General features: G+C 47.7%; 1 protein-coding gene across 5 annotated transcripts in view; it reads left to right on the top strand.

Moving 5' to 3' along the window:
* Ggta1 (glycoprotein alpha-galactosyltransferase 1 (inactive)) overlaps window positions 1-8,242 on the top strand; it is a 76,755-nt gene extending 68,513 nt beyond the window's left edge. For all 5 annotated transcript variants that reach the window (XM_057755113.1, XM_057755114.1, XM_057755110.1 and 2 more), the window contains 2 exons: window positions 2,234-2,371; window positions 5,769-8,242. In XM_057755113.1, coding sequence (XP_057611096.1) covers window positions 2,234-2,371; window positions 5,769-6,462 — 832 coding nt within the window. In that variant the 3' untranslated portion in view covers window positions 6,463-8,242. The remainder of the gene's footprint in view (window positions 1-2,233; window positions 2,372-5,768) is intronic.
* Window positions 8,243-15,070: the final 6,828 nt, after the last annotated feature.

The following is a 15,070-nucleotide window of genomic DNA, read 5'->3' as shown; positions in this document are numbered from 1 at the left end:
GAGCCCGGCTAGGGTTGGCAGAGTCCACTGTGTCATCTCTCATGACAGAAGGGTCCCCACGCACCTGTGTGCACACTGCAGCAGGTGTGCTGGCACCAGGTGGCTGGGAGAGCAGGTGGCCAGGAGAGCAGGTGGCCAATGGTCTTTCCCTGCCCTGCCAATACCAAGAAGAGGTACTTCCAGCGGTCCTAGGGAAGGAAGAGGCAACACAGCCTGCGGCGGGGGTGGGACAAGGTCATCTCAAGAGCAGAGCCTGGTTCTGGGCGCCTTCCCCACTCTGCCTCAGGCTCTCTGGAGCGCGCGGCAGCTGTGATGATGGCGTGCACAAGCCAGTGCACACTTGGCCTCCAGCTGCTGTGGAAGGTGCAGGGGACAGTTGCCTTGGCTCCTTCCAGCAGCAGGGCCACGTGCAAGCAGCCAGGGAGGATCAGTACGTGTCCTGTCTCAGTCTCCCTCCAGACCCGCTCGCCGCCGCATTGGTGGCTTTTCCCCTGTGAAGCACAAATAGGGCCAGGACCACACGGGCGGGTGTCACCCCGGGAGTTTGGGTTTAAATACCAGGAAACACTGTGCAAAGCCAAGCAAACTTGGTCAGGGTGTATTCCACCCAGCCAGGGCCCGTCCTCAGTACTTCAGTCTGAGTCTACCCTGCAATCCTGCCTCGATTCCTCCCTGCTCGGCTCTGCTGCCTCCTGTCCTTCTGCACTCAGCCTTCGGAGGCACTGTTGCTACCTGCCTGGCTCCCTGTTGGTGTCTCATTTGAGCTTTCTGAGTAATGAAAACAAGCCTCCTGTTCACTTTTGTGTTCCTAGTGAAGAGACTGTGGGCAGGGGAAAGGGTCTTTGCCAGAGTCCTGCTTTCTGGCCGCGCCTGTGCTCCGCTCCAGGAAGTCCCTCCCTTTCAGAGCATTCTGTGTCCTAGTCTGTAAGTGGAGTTGGTAACGTCAGTATTCCAGAGCAGCGCTGACGATGCACTGATGGGAGAGACAGGACTAGGACTGGAGAGACGATGTGTGGATGAAGCTCTAGGCAGAGTTCAGACCCCCAGCAGCCGTGTGAGATGCTGGGTGGGTGTGACAGCCTGCCGGAGAGTCACTGCTCATGGGAGACTGGATCCCCAGATCAGCTGAGTGGGGAGACTAGTCCACACCGATGAACTCTACGTTCATTTGAGAGACCCTGTCTCAGGGAATAAAGACTGCCAGCATCAACCTTGAGTACACACAGTGCACTTACATGCATACGGACATGCATCCCACATGTGCAAAGGCTTTTAAGGTTCTTAAAGTGAGAGAATAGTGAAATGAGAGGGTGGGGATCATGTGATGTGTCCATATTGGGGAGAGGAACACATAAAGATTCTAGTGACCCCCAGCTCTGTCTTTGGGGGCACTGACTGTCATTTAAGTACTGGCAAGAGTGTGCATAAGTGACTGGTAGATGCACGGTCCCGCCCACCATTGAGACATCCTTGTCCCCACAGCAGCCTGTCCTGCGTGGTTTCACAAGCTGTTAGAACTTTGAGACCTTGTCCCCCTCTGGCTGCTACAGGCCTGGGCTTTTCTCTTCCCACAGCAGGAGACTGCTGGAGAAGTCTCCAGGTACACATCTCAATAGCCTACTAGCCTAAGGGAGGGACACACATCTCTGGAGTGTGTTACCCTGCAGGCTGATGACACCAGCAGCCCCCGAGTATGGGGCAAACTGGAAGAGGCCTTTGTCTCTCAGCTCCAACTTCTTTCTCTCATCCCCCTGCATCACATCTTAGGCCCTGATGATATTCTCAAGGGCAAATAACAACCCAAACACGTCAGTTAGGGCTGGAGAGAAACGCAAAGGTGCCGGGGATGTGGTTCAGTTGGTAGGGTGCCTAGCAAGCGTTCATGGGACCTGAGTTCTATTCCCAGCACCTCCTAAAGGGGCTTTGGGGGTACATGCCTGTAACCCCAGCACTTGGAAGATGAAGTTCAGGGTGATCCTTGGCGGCGGAGCTTGGGGTCAGTCTTGGCTACATGAGTAGACAGTGCCTTATGATGAGAATCTGAGAAGGTGCCTGAGCACACACAGTGCGGCCCCTGCGAACATCACACCTCCTCCCCAAGCATTCTGGGATGAAGCTTCAGTTAGGATCCAGGGACAGCTGCCGAGGATCTTGCTAGCCTCCTCTTCCTTAACCAGTCTCTCACCTTAGCATGGAGGTTCTAACCCACAGTGTTGCCTGCTTTTGTCACCAGGAACCGCCCGGAGGTTTTGACACTGACCCCGTGGAAGGCGCCGATTGTGTGGGAAGGCACTTACAACAGAGCTCGCCTGGAAAAGCATTACGCCAGACAGAAAATCACCGTGGGGCTGACGGTTTTTGCCGTGGGAAAGTAAGCAAACTGACAAACTTGCCCTTGATATTTTTTGTTGTTCTACCATCAAAGCCTTTGTGAGGGACCTGTAGCCCAGAGGCTATTTTCTCTAAGTTGCCGGGCAGGAGACTTCTATCTCCTTTTCCATGAAGGGGAGGAACAAAATCAAGAGTAGGTAAGCCCACCCATTCCTGCCTCGGAGGGGAGGGAAACTGTCTTCAATGCCACTGGGACCCAGAGCCAGCAGCGTGCCCACCGCCTACCCCCTGACCTCCAGGGCTTTCCTAGGGAGCAGCAAACACCAGCTGCTGGCTGGCTGGGACGTAAGTGCTCCTCCTGTGCTCTTAGCACCTAGGGCCAAGGACAGGGGTTGCAGACATTCTGGGAGTGGGCTGTGTGCACCATGACCTCTGTGCTAACATGGCTGCTGCTCTTCCCTGGGTTCCTCTGGTCCTGTCTACCTGATCATCCTGGAGATATCAGGATTCAGGGACAGTTGCCATGAGTCTTGCTGGCCCACTCCTTGACCAGTCTCTCACCTTAGCTGGCATTTCAATGGTTGGAACCTGCTGAGATGGGACTGGTTGTAGCTACGGCAGCTTCCATTTCCTCATTCAGAACATTTGAGCAGAGAAGTTGTACTCATCCTTACATGAAGCTTGGGCTGTGCTATTGGTTTTAAAGTGTAACCCATTTTGCTTTCCTAATGAATTAAATGTTTTCCCCTAAATAAAACATTGGGTTTAATTTTTCTTTTTTTCCTTTTCTCTTTTCTTCTTCTTCTTTTTTTTTTTTTTTTTTTGAGGCAGAGTTGTGTTTTTAAGGATGTTTTAAGAAAGGCTGAGTGAGGATTATGAAAGAGCTACCAACAAAGTAAGGCATACTGGAGAGCGTGGGGGTGGACTTCTGTTTTTTTTTTTTTTTTTAAATTTTGTATCTAATATGCATGTGTAGGTCAGAGGACGTCTATGGGCTGCCGTGTGAGTGTGAACTGGCTGCTCTTTCCTTCTGACGTCTATAGGCTGTAGTGTGAGTGTGAACTGTCTGGCTCTTTCCTTCTGACCTCTGTGGGCTGCAGTGTGAGTGTGAACTGTCTGGCTCTTTCCTTCTGACGTCTATAGGCTGTAGTGTGAGTGTGAACTGGCTGGCTCTTTCCTTCTGACGTCTGTGGGCTGCAGTGTGAGTGTGAACTGGCTGGCTCTTTCCTTCTGACGTCTGTGGACTGCAGTGTGAGTGTGTGCTGGCTGCTCTTTCCTTCTGACGTCTATAGGCTGTAGTGTGAGTGTGAACTGGCTGGCTCTTTCCTTCTGACGTCTGTGGACTGCAGTGTGAGTGTGTGCTGGCTGCTCTTTCTTCTGCCCTTGCTCTTGGTGTTCCAGCAGAGCACCAGTCACGCAGGACAGGTTCGTGCTGTTCTGCTCCTGCTTCTGCTTCTGGAGGAGGCAAAGCTATAGTACCAGGAGCAAGACTGGCGACTGAGGAGCTGAGGGAGAGAGAAGGGGAAAAGAAGGGCCTAGACGATTCTTAAGGAGTGAAGCTGTTCTGAGTGATACCACAGCGGTGGTGTACCTGACTTTGTGCTTTTGCACATTTCCCTGCATGAACCTTAGTATAAGCATCAGTGGAAGTGTGGCAGCTGTCACAAACCTGCCTCCTGGGGCCTGGTGGCCCTGTAGGGAAGGCTGTGCATGCGTCTAGGCAGGAGGTGTGGGTACTCGCAATACTTTCAGCTCAGTTTGCTCAGAATTAAAAATTGTTCTAAACAATGCTTTAAAAAAAAAAAGACAGAAGTGTTAAAATAGAGCCAGGCTGTAGCACGGCTGACTGCAGGGTGTGCATGGAGCTCTAGGTTTGATCTCAGGCACCACAAAGTCTGGGGATGTTGTGGCACATTGTGTAATCTTACCAGGAGTCTAAGAGGCTCAAGGCCATCTTTGACTGCATAGTGAGTTTGAGGCTTGCCTCATATACATGATAACCTGTCTTAAAAATAGTTAAATAAGGTGAAATGAGACACTCTTCTAGTATTTGAATGGATTCTTAGCATCATATTTGTCTGGATGGCACACTGGCATATGGGGTAAACATGGGAGGTTTGTAGAATGACTTTGCAATGTGAGAGTAGATCTCCATCCTCTGCACATTCCCTGTATCACAGAGGATGGGGTGGTGCTGATGGGAGTAGATCTCCATCCTCTGCACATTCCCTGTATCACAGAGGACGGGGTGGTGCTGATGGGAGTAGATCTCCATCCTCTGCACATTCCCTGTATCACAGAGGATGGGGTGGTGCTGATGGGAGTAGATCTCCATCCTCTGCACATTCCCTGTATCACAGTGGACAGGGTGATGCTGATGGGAGTAGATCTCCATCCTCCACAAATTCCCTGAATCACAGAGGACAGGGTGGTGCTGATGGGAGTAGATCTCCATCCTCTGCACATTCCCTGTATCACAGAGGACGAGGTGGTGCTGATGGGAGTAGATCTCCATCCTCTGCACATTCCCTGTATCACAGTGGACGGGGTGGTGCTGATGGGAGTAGATCTCCATCCTCCACACCATTCCCTGTATCACAGAGGAGGACAGGGTGGTGCTGTGCTTAGACTTAACCTAACACAGAGAAGGTAAGGATGTTATGAATCCCTAGTGGACTTGGACAGCATGCTTTCTTTCTGTTTGGCCTGGCAGAAACAACACTGGCCTTTTTGGGCTAAAGTACACCTTTGACAGCAGGCTTCTAAATACGGGAACAGAGCCTTAGGATGAAGCTTACTCAGTAGTTGGGAACACATACCTCTCAGGCTGGCCAGCTTCCAAGAGCAAGAGGGCAGGACTTTGCATTCCCAGTTGTTCTTACTAAGTTGGCAGTGGGAGAAGTTTCCACTTTCCCCAGGGACTGGGTGACCAGCTGGTGGAGAGGAGCCAGGATGCTGTGCTAACTAACGTGTTCCTCCACATGCAAACACATACCTGGTGTGTGGAGAAGTCATTCCTGTAGCACAAATAATAAAAACCCAGAGACAGATACTGGGGTTCAAGCTGAAGATCAGAAAAGCAAAGCAGCTACCCGCTGGAGAGACTTTTTACCTCTACTAAATCTTCACAGGAATCCCCAGACCCCACTCTCCAGTGAGTTCCTGTGTCTTCCCCTTTATTCCTCTCTCTGCCCAGCCGTATCACTCTTGTTTCTGTCTCCCTAGTGCTGGGGTTAAAGGTGTGTGACTCCCAGACACTGGGATTAAAGGTATGTGCCACCACTCCCTGGCCTCTAGTGGCTTAGCTTTGTACCCTGATCCTCAAGCTCTATTATTAAAATACAAATAAAATACACTGCATAGTCCCCTCCTAAACGTGACATCCAGAGCACCCGAGTGTAATGGCACATGGTTGAGTGTGTTCCTCTCTGTTTCAGGTACATTGAGCATTACTTGGAAGATTTTCTGGACTCTGCTAACAGGTACTTCATGGTTGGCCACAGGGTCATATTTTATGTCATGATGGACGATGCCTCCAGAATGCCCTCCGTACACCTGAGTCCTCTGCACTCTTTGCAAGTGTTTGAGATCAAGTCTGAGAAGAGGTGGCAGGATATCAGCATGATGCGCATGAAGACCATTGGGGACCACATCCTGGCCCACATACAGCATGAGGTCGACTTCCTCTTCTGCATGGATGTGGACCAGGTCTTCCAAGACACTTTTGGTGTGGAGACTCTGGGCCAGTTGGTAGCTCAACTGCAGGCCTGGTGGTACAAGGCTGATCATGACGAGTTCACCTATGAGAGGCGGGAACTGTCGGCAGCGTACATCCCATATGGACAGGGAGATTTTTATTACCATGCGGCCATTTTTGGAGGAACACCCATCCATATCCTTAACCTCACCCGGGAGTGCTTCGAGGGAATCCTCCAAGACAAGAGGAATGACATCGAAGCACAGTGGCATGACGAGAGCCACCTCAACAAGTATTTCCTTTCCAACAAACCCACGAAAATCTTATCCCCAGAGTACTGCTGGGACTACCACATAGGCTTGCCTTCGGAAATCCGAAACGTTAAGATAGCATGGCAGACAAAAGAGTATAATTTGGTTAGAAGTAATGTCTGACCTCAGATTGGGCCAGTAGATTTCTAAATTTGACAGAGAATTATTCTGGCTAATTCCTCAAAAAAAGTAATAACGGTTAATGTTAACTTAAAAATCAAAATCAAAACCCACCAACATGGCAAACACGTACTATTTCTCCGTATAACTTTGAGCCTTGTAACATGTGAGAAAGAGGCTATGGTAAGTGATCGAGTGTAAATTCACGGTGATTTCTTATATATTCTGGGCGTGGGGAAAGTACTACATAAGCTGAAATCAAAATTAATGTGCCATAGGTAAAGAAAAAGCCAGAATGTTCTACCCAGTATGTTAGACTGCTTACTGGAAAATAGGGTGCTAAGAGAAATGCTGGATCAGAGTGGGGTGCACTGTGCCCTCAGTTCACCGTCATCCTGGTTGTGGGGATGCTAGGGCAATGCAGAGAGACGTCACAGCACGAGACCGTAGAGGACTTCACAGCTGGTGGCTTCAGGCCACTGGCGGTCCAGGCCCCAGTTATTGTTTGGCTTCTATGCATAAAGAAGGTCGTATCGTGGTGGCACGTGTTCAGAGTCCCAGTAATGTGGGACTGACCACTTAGAGACTGCACTACGCTGGAGGGACATGGCACGGGGTTGTGCCTGAATTTAGTTATAGATGCAGGCAGTGTTCTTAACAATGGCTATGAGCAGGAGTTGAAAGGAAGGTGCGTTTTGTTTTGCCCAAGTTATATTCAGTGGTGAACACTGGTGAGGGGAGGGGATGGCTTTAGGGAGGGAGAATGCTTTTCCACCGGAAGACACTCTATCATCTTCTGGTCCTACCACCTGCTCTGAACTTCAAGGTTCTCCGCCTGGAGAACTGACAGGAAGAGAAAGCCCACGGTCACGTGACCTCATTTTCCCCTGCTCTGTCTACACTATGCAGGTGCAGCAGCCGTCTGTACTGACTTTATAACAACCCGAAACACAGTCACTGTAACTGAGCTGCTAGACGTTCAGTCCCCTCCTCTGAGAGACGCTGAAGATCTATAGCCGTGGTTCTCAGACTTCCGCTGTGGCCCTTACAGTGGGCACATCTAGGATGTCTTACATACCAGATATTTATATCATCATTCATAACAGTAGCAAAATTATAGTTATGAAGAAGCAACAAATAATTTCTTGGTTGGGGTCAGCACAGCATAAGGAGCTATAGTAGAGTCTCGTGGCATTGGGGAGGTCGAGACCACTGCTGCATATGGTGACTTGCCGGTCAGTGTGAGGGCTGCCGGGCTGTATTTCCATATGTGCGTCTATTTATATTTGCTTGTCTTCCAGTTGTCATCTGTTTCCATTTTCAAGCAGTTTATTTAAAAAGCCATTGCGCTGATTGACATACAGTGCGAAGGGCTTCAGTAAAAAAGCATCTTACATTTTGTCTACTTTGCACCACCTCTTGCTCTTCAGTTGTTAAAGGAAAAAGTCACGTGCCCAGCAGCAAGAAGACCCCACAAAATTCCCGACTTGGTGGGCATTGCAAAAGGAAGTGGAGAGCACACACCGGCCCTGGATTCCGCCTCCCTGCCGCCGAGGCTGCTAGACCAGGCTGAAGTGGGGGAGTTGAATGTCTTAAGTCCTGAACCAAAGACACGATTGATTCTGAAGCGTGGTAAAAAGCTGAAGAAGTTTTGAGGGAATTTCTTGATTTTTAAACGTTTATCTAAATTTAAATCCTTAATGAGTAAATTTAGGATGTTATTAAAGATAATGTTTAAACATTTTTTGAATAAAAATTCTGGTTTACAATTGAATAAATTATTTTCTCAGTATATTCTGGTCTGGTCATGGATTATGCATTTTCTCCTAAAGATGTTCAAAAGGATCAATTATGATTGTCTGTAATCATACAAGATTTTAGGGCCTTAGCTGTAGAAAAGCTCTCATGACCTCCTGTGACCTCCTGGACCTGTCTGACTACAAAGAGCAGACTTGTCTGTCCTCTCCCTCTCTCCCGTGTGTGTGTGTGTGTGTGTCTGTCTGAGTGTAGAGGCCAGGAGTTGACCTTTGATGTCTTCCTCAGGACTGATCAACCCTATCTTTGGAGCCAGGGTCTCATTGCCCATGAATGGAGCTCACTGATTTGGTTAAACTAGCTGGCCGAGCTCCAACAAGGTTCTGCCATCTCTACAGCTGCCTGCCCTCATACCCAGATACTTTATGTGGGTTCTCGGGAATCCAGTTGATCAACTCAGCCATTTTCCCAGCCCAGGCATGTTCCCAGTATAAAAGACATTGTCTATAAGGGAGCGATAGATTGGGTTAGCAGAAGTAACAAGACCACTCTAACTGGCTGGTACATCAATGTGAGGTCCGAGACTGACTAAAACGGAGAAAGAAAGCAGGAGGAGCCCCAGCGTCTGTCTCTGCTTCCTGACTGTAGGTGGAGCGTGACTGAGTTGCCCCACGTCCCCACTGCCACAACTTCCCCCTTCAGGGTCTGGCAGGCAGAGCCCTCTTCCTGTGGTTCACAAGCTAAGAACTCAAGGGTTGTGGCTTGTGTTTAGGCTGAGGCTGTAGCTGAAGTAGACAGAGTCTGGTGCCAACTGGGGGGCAGTAGACCTGGCATCGTTTGCCCTCTCCGCAAAGCAGTGGCTCTCCGCTTGGAACTCATTCCCCTCTCTGCCCTCGCAGCCATTTGGCAGTGGCAATATCTGCATCTCTTGCTCCTCACAACTGGTGTGTGTGTGTGTGTGTGTGTGTGTGTCCTACTGGCATTTAGTGGGTAGGTATAAGGAGCACCTCTAAATGATTCACAATGCACAGATGCACAGGGCGCTAAACCCACCCCAAGACATGTCCTTAGTGCCAGTCTCAGAGCCTGGTGCCCTGCTCTTTCAGATTTCACTAGCAGAAAGCGTCTTGTTCATGTGGGAAATGGCATGATTAAGTGTCAGGAGTTCTTTTTTTTTTTTAATTTATTAGATTTTTTAAAAAAAAATACCAATCCAAGGACCCACTCCCTCTCCTCCTCTCATTCCCTCCACACACTCTCCCATCCCACCCCCAGCCAATCCTCAGAGAGGGTAAAGCACATTCCTTTGTGGAAGGTCCAAGGCCCTCCCTACTATATCTAAGCTGAGCAAGGTATTACCCAAAGAGAATAAGATCCCTAAAAGCTAGTATATGCAGTAGAGATAAATCCCAGTGCCACTGCCAGTGGCCCCTCAGTCTACCCCAGCTATGCAACTGTCAACCACATTCAAAGGGACTAGTTTGGTCCTATGCTTGTTCCTTCCAAGCCCTGCTGGAGTTGGTGAGCTCCTGTTAGCTCAGGTAAACTTTCAGTGAATGAACCCTTCATGGTCTTGACCTCTTTGCTCATATTCTCATTCCTTCCACTCTTTAACTGGACCTTGGGAGCTCAGTCCAGTGCTCTGATGTGGGTCTCTACCTCTGTTTCCATCTGTTGTTGGACGAAGGTTCTGTGGTGATATTTAAGATATTCATCAGTCTGACTAGAGGGCAAGGCCAGTTTGGGCACCCTTTCTATTGCTTAGGGTCTTAGCTGGGGTCATCCATATGGATTCCTGGGAATTTCTCTAGAGCCAGGTTTCTGCTAATCCTATAATGGCTCCCTCAGTCAAGATATCTCTTTGCTTGTTCTCATCTCTGTCCTCATCTCCATCTCAACTATCCCATTCCCTCAAGTTCTCAACCCTTCCCTTCTCCCGTTCTCTTCCCCTTCTCCCCTCCCTTTACCCTCCACCTCCATGCTCCCAATTTTTTTCAGGATATCTTGTCTGTTTCCAATTTCTAGGTGGGTCTATATTTTTTTTGGGGGGGGTTCATCTTATTACTTAGCTTCTCTAGGATCATGAACTATAGGCTCAATGTCCTTTGTTTATAGCTAGTACCCACTTAAGAGTGAGAACATACCATATTCATCTTTTGGGTCTGGGTTACCTCACTAAGGATAGTGTTTTCTAATTCCATCTATTTGCATGAAAAATTCAAGATGTCATTGTTTCTTACTGCTTTTGAGTAGTTCTCTAATGTGTAAAGGCAGCCTATGAATGGGAAAAGATCATCACCAACCCCACATCAGACAAAGGACTGATCTCCAAAATATAGAAAGAACTCAAGAAATTAGACATTAAAATTCTAAATAACCCAAGTAAAAAATGGGGTACTGAACTGAACAGAGTTCTCAACAGAAGAATCTCAAATGGCCAAAAGATACTTAAGGAAGTGTTCAACATCCTAAGCTATCTTGGAAATGCAAATCAAAACAACTCTGAGATACCATCTTACACCTATCAGAATGGCTAAAATCAAAAACACCAATTATAGCTTATGCTGGAGAGAATGTGGACTAAGGGGAACACTCATCCATTGCTGGTAGGAATGCAAACTTGTACAACCACTTTGGAAATTAGTATGGTAGTTTCTCAGAAAACTGAGATTCAATCTACCTCAGGATCCAGCAATACCACTCTTGGGCATATACCCAAAAGATGCTCAATCATACTACAAAAGCATTTGTTCAAGTATGTTCATAGCAGCATTATTTGTAATAGCCAGACCCTGGAAACAACCTAGATGCCCTCAACTGAAGAGTGGATAAAGAAAGTGTCAGGAGTTCTAGAGCTCACTTTCTAGAATCCAGAGCTCAGACAAAGGCATATCCCCTAGTGGACACCAGAGGGCAGGAGTTCCAAAGATACCCAGTTTCTGAAGTGACTAAAAATTACAGTGATTAAAACCTCTGTTGCTATTGAGGGTGGCATATTTGTAGAAATGGTGCTGATTCTACATGTAAATGAAAATAGGCCTGCAAGCTTAAGGCATGCCCCTGTGAAAGTTATGCAAAGTCAGAACATTTACAATGACTTGGCTGTGACTGTCCAGAGAGAAGGAGATTCTGGTCTTGGCTATGAAGACCGGGAGCAGCCTTGGTGTGTTCAAATCCCCAGGGCTTACTGGCAGGCTGGTGCAGTGATCTACTGGTGACAAGGGAGAGCTGCTAACGAGCAGGCTCGTGAGAACCTGACATGGGTGACATCACTGGCATTTGAAGCCCTCATGAAAATCAGCAAGACCCTGGACCACCTTTCTTTTTCCTCCCCCTCCTTTCTCTTTTGTGTCATTGCGTTTGTGCCCCTGTGAACACTTTGCTATCTATCGCATCTCTGTAACCAGGACATGAGTGCGAACCAAGGACCTGGAGGCTCTCAAGGCTGAAAACAGCGCTGTCCTAAGAAAGCTGCTGAAAGTGGGACCTGTTGGTTGGTTTTTACTTTTTGGTCTATGGGGAGCCCTCCACCCAGCTCCCAAATAATCACATGGAGATTTTTTCTTGCTTATGAATGTCCACCCTTAGCTTGGCTTGTTTCTATGTAGTTTTTTGTAACTTAAATGATCCCATCTGCTTTTTGCCTCTGGGCTCTTTTATCTTTCTCTATTTCCGTATCCCTTTCTTTCCTTCTTCCTCCGTGAATGGCTATGTAGCTGGGTGACTGGCCCTGACATCCTCCCCTTCTGCATTTCTCACTTCTTCTCTTCACTCCCCCAATCTCTTCTCTTCCCAGATTTTTCCTCCTATTTTTTCTCTCTCCCCGCCAGCCCTGCCTATCCTTTCTCCTGCCTTGCTCTTGGTCATTCAGCTCTGTATTAGACCAATTGGGTATTTTAGATAGCCGAAGTAACACAGCTTCACAGAATTAAACAAATGCAACATAAACGAATATAACACATTTTTGCATCATTAAACAAATGTTCCACAGCATAAACAAATATAGCATGTCTTAAAATAATATTCTACAACAGTGACCACCAACTCTATGGTTGTATCTGAACTGGGTGTCAACCCTCAAGAAATAGCTGCCACTTCTGGCTGTGAATCTAGGTATCATTTTCACATATCCAAAATACATCCCACTCTAATCCAAAGTTGTTCTGCAACATTTCAACACAGCCGCTCTCTCAGGGGATACAGGGTGATCCACAGATGTAGCAAGGGACAGATTTCTTAGAGTATTTAACAATTGCTTTTTTGGATCCTGTAGGCAGTTCATTTGACTACTGGAGATTTTAGGGTCAGAGTCTGGGCCCTGGCAGCTCCAACTAGCTAAGTTTGGCCACACATTTGCACTGGGCTAATTAAAGAAATGGGTAGGTCATGGTGAAATTCACAGAAAGATTTATTCGGTGTGGCCACATTAGGAAGAGGAACAAATAAAGAGGTCCAATGGCATCCATCCTCAAGCCCTTCTTAGGAGTTCTGACAGGTTTGTGTTTATGTTTAAGTAGAAAGTAAGGAGCCGGGCGATGGTGGTGCACGCCTTTAATCCCAGTACTCGGGATGCAGAGGCAGATGGATCTCTGTGAGTTCGAGACCAGCCTGGTCTACAGAGTTAGCTCCAAAGCCACAGAGAAACCCTGTCTCGAAAAACCAAAAAAAAAAAAAAAAAAAAAAAAAAAAAAAAAAAAAAAAAAAAAAAAAGAAGAAGAAGAAGAAGAAGAAGAAGAAGAAGGAAAAAAAGAAAGTAAGGAGTATGCATAGCTAGACGTCCCTGGCCAAGGTGAGGTTTTACTGTTGTCAGCGTCCCAGCTCCAGCCCATCCTGAAGGACGGTCTGACATGCTGTGGAACTATGTGAAAGCTCTTTCCAGGAGACAGGTTCCTCCTCTGCTGGGCACCAGTCTTCAGTCTTTTCATTTTCTCAACATGAGATTCTTGCAGAGGACATGCCAATTCCTTAGGGTGTGCTGTCTCAGAAATCTCACCATCAAAGGCAGGGGCATGTGTGTCCTTTTTGGACAGCTACAGGTGTGTTCTGCAGTTTGTGAAGAGAACAGTAAGCTTAAATCACTCCTAAATATACAATAGTTAGTGCAGAGGCGTGGAGGAGAGGGGAGGCAATCACAGTAATTAATGCGGGGTTAAAGGAGAGACGCATTGGTAATCTGCTCCAAGGATGCTACGGTTTGGATACAGTTCTACCCATAAAGCTCACATTGAAATCTGGGCCCAATGGGGGCAGTGTTGAGTTGTGTGGGGCCACGAATAGGGATTAATGCCTTTCGAGGAATGAACCATTGCTCAGGAGATTTGTTTCTGTGAGCCGGGTTGTTAGCAAGCTCACCAACTCCCTTCCATCTCTCAAACGTGTGCTTCTCTGCACAAAGCATGTCTGCTTTAGTGGGTGTTGGACTGCCACAAGGCTCTCACTGGGATCTTGGCAGGTTCTAGTGACATACTCTTGGATTTCTGGGACTAGAGGCCACAAACTTCCCTTTGTAAAGCATCCAGACTCCAGTATTTTGTGGTAGCAATGCAACCCACACCGAGAAGCAAGCACTAACTAAAGAAGTGAACCAGATTCAGTGACCCTTGTTCCAGGGGTTCTGACAAGGTGAGCCTTCAACTACCTGTCCCATTGACTGCACACCTGCTCAGCATCCACCGGGGCAAGGTAACTGGCCTGTAGCCCAGATCAGTTGGAGACCTCCCCTAGGCTTTTATGGGAAGCTGATTGCTTTTTACATTTATTAGGTGGATGGGAGGCAGTTGGACATTCACAGCTGCGGGTTACCACTTCCAAATTCCAAAATCAACCCAAAGGAGTTTTTGTCTTTCTTAGTGGTAGGGGACACTCAACATCTGTTTACTAAATTGGCTGCACTTTGGAGTTGCCTAGATTGAGAATATTAATATCTGGATCTCACCCCCTAAGATTGCTATTCAGCCTACATGGGATGGGACTTGAACATGGGGAATTTCAGCTTTCCTGTGTGATTCTGATATGTATGCTAAGAAGCTTGACAAGGTGGAGCAATTTGCTTTTTGTGTGTGGTTTTGGGTTTTTTGTTTTGTTTTTTTTTTTTTTGTTTAGGTTTTGTATTTTTATTGTTTGGGATTTGTTAAAATTCTTGAACTTTTCAGCTAATAAACTTCTTATGAATCAAGTTTGGGCTGCCTTTAAAAAGTATACAGTTAAAAACAAAGATGGCAGGGCTGCCGGCATAGCAGCGGAGCTCTGAGGAGGCTCTGAAGGGAGATACAGCAGCAGAAAAGGAGTCTGCAGGACCTACTGTAGCCCCAAAACAACTTTAAAAGGGGGGGCAGCGTGAAGTCTCATGAGACGATGCTTTTAAAAAGTGAACACACAAAATTGAAAGGAAAGGTAGCAGAACAGAACAGAACGCAGTGGAGAACATGAAACTACACCCTTCTCTGCTGGCCTCAGTTCACAGGCTGTAAGCACAGAGGTCACGCTGGAGGAGCTGCAGGATGGCCTGCAGCAGGCCCCCAGCATGGAGCTGACACAGGCTATTACTGCCTGAGATGCTTGCCCTGCTAGGAGACTGAGAGTGCAGCCACCTGCTGCTAGCAGCCTACCAGCACAAAGGCCTTGCGCTGAGTCTTGGTGCAGCTGACATTAAAGATAGGGATGGTGTGGTACCCTAGAGTTTGTGTGGAACATGCCCTTCCCCAGCCCTGCCTGTAACATGAATGGGACCTGCTTGTTGGGGTCTGTCCTGCCCAGTTCCTCACAGCCGGCAAGCCCCAAAGAAAATCATACATAGGTCTCCATAAATTATAAGCTGATTGGCCCATTAGCTCTAGCCTCTCACTGGCTAACTCTC

This window comes from Chionomys nivalis, chromosome 22 (genome assembly GCF_950005125.1).
Source record: "Chionomys nivalis chromosome 22, mChiNiv1.1, whole genome shotgun sequence".
Classification (NCBI taxonomy): domain Eukaryota; kingdom Metazoa; phylum Chordata; class Mammalia; order Rodentia; family Cricetidae; genus Chionomys; species Chionomys nivalis.
This window is presented reverse-complemented; position numbering and strand designations above follow the sequence as displayed.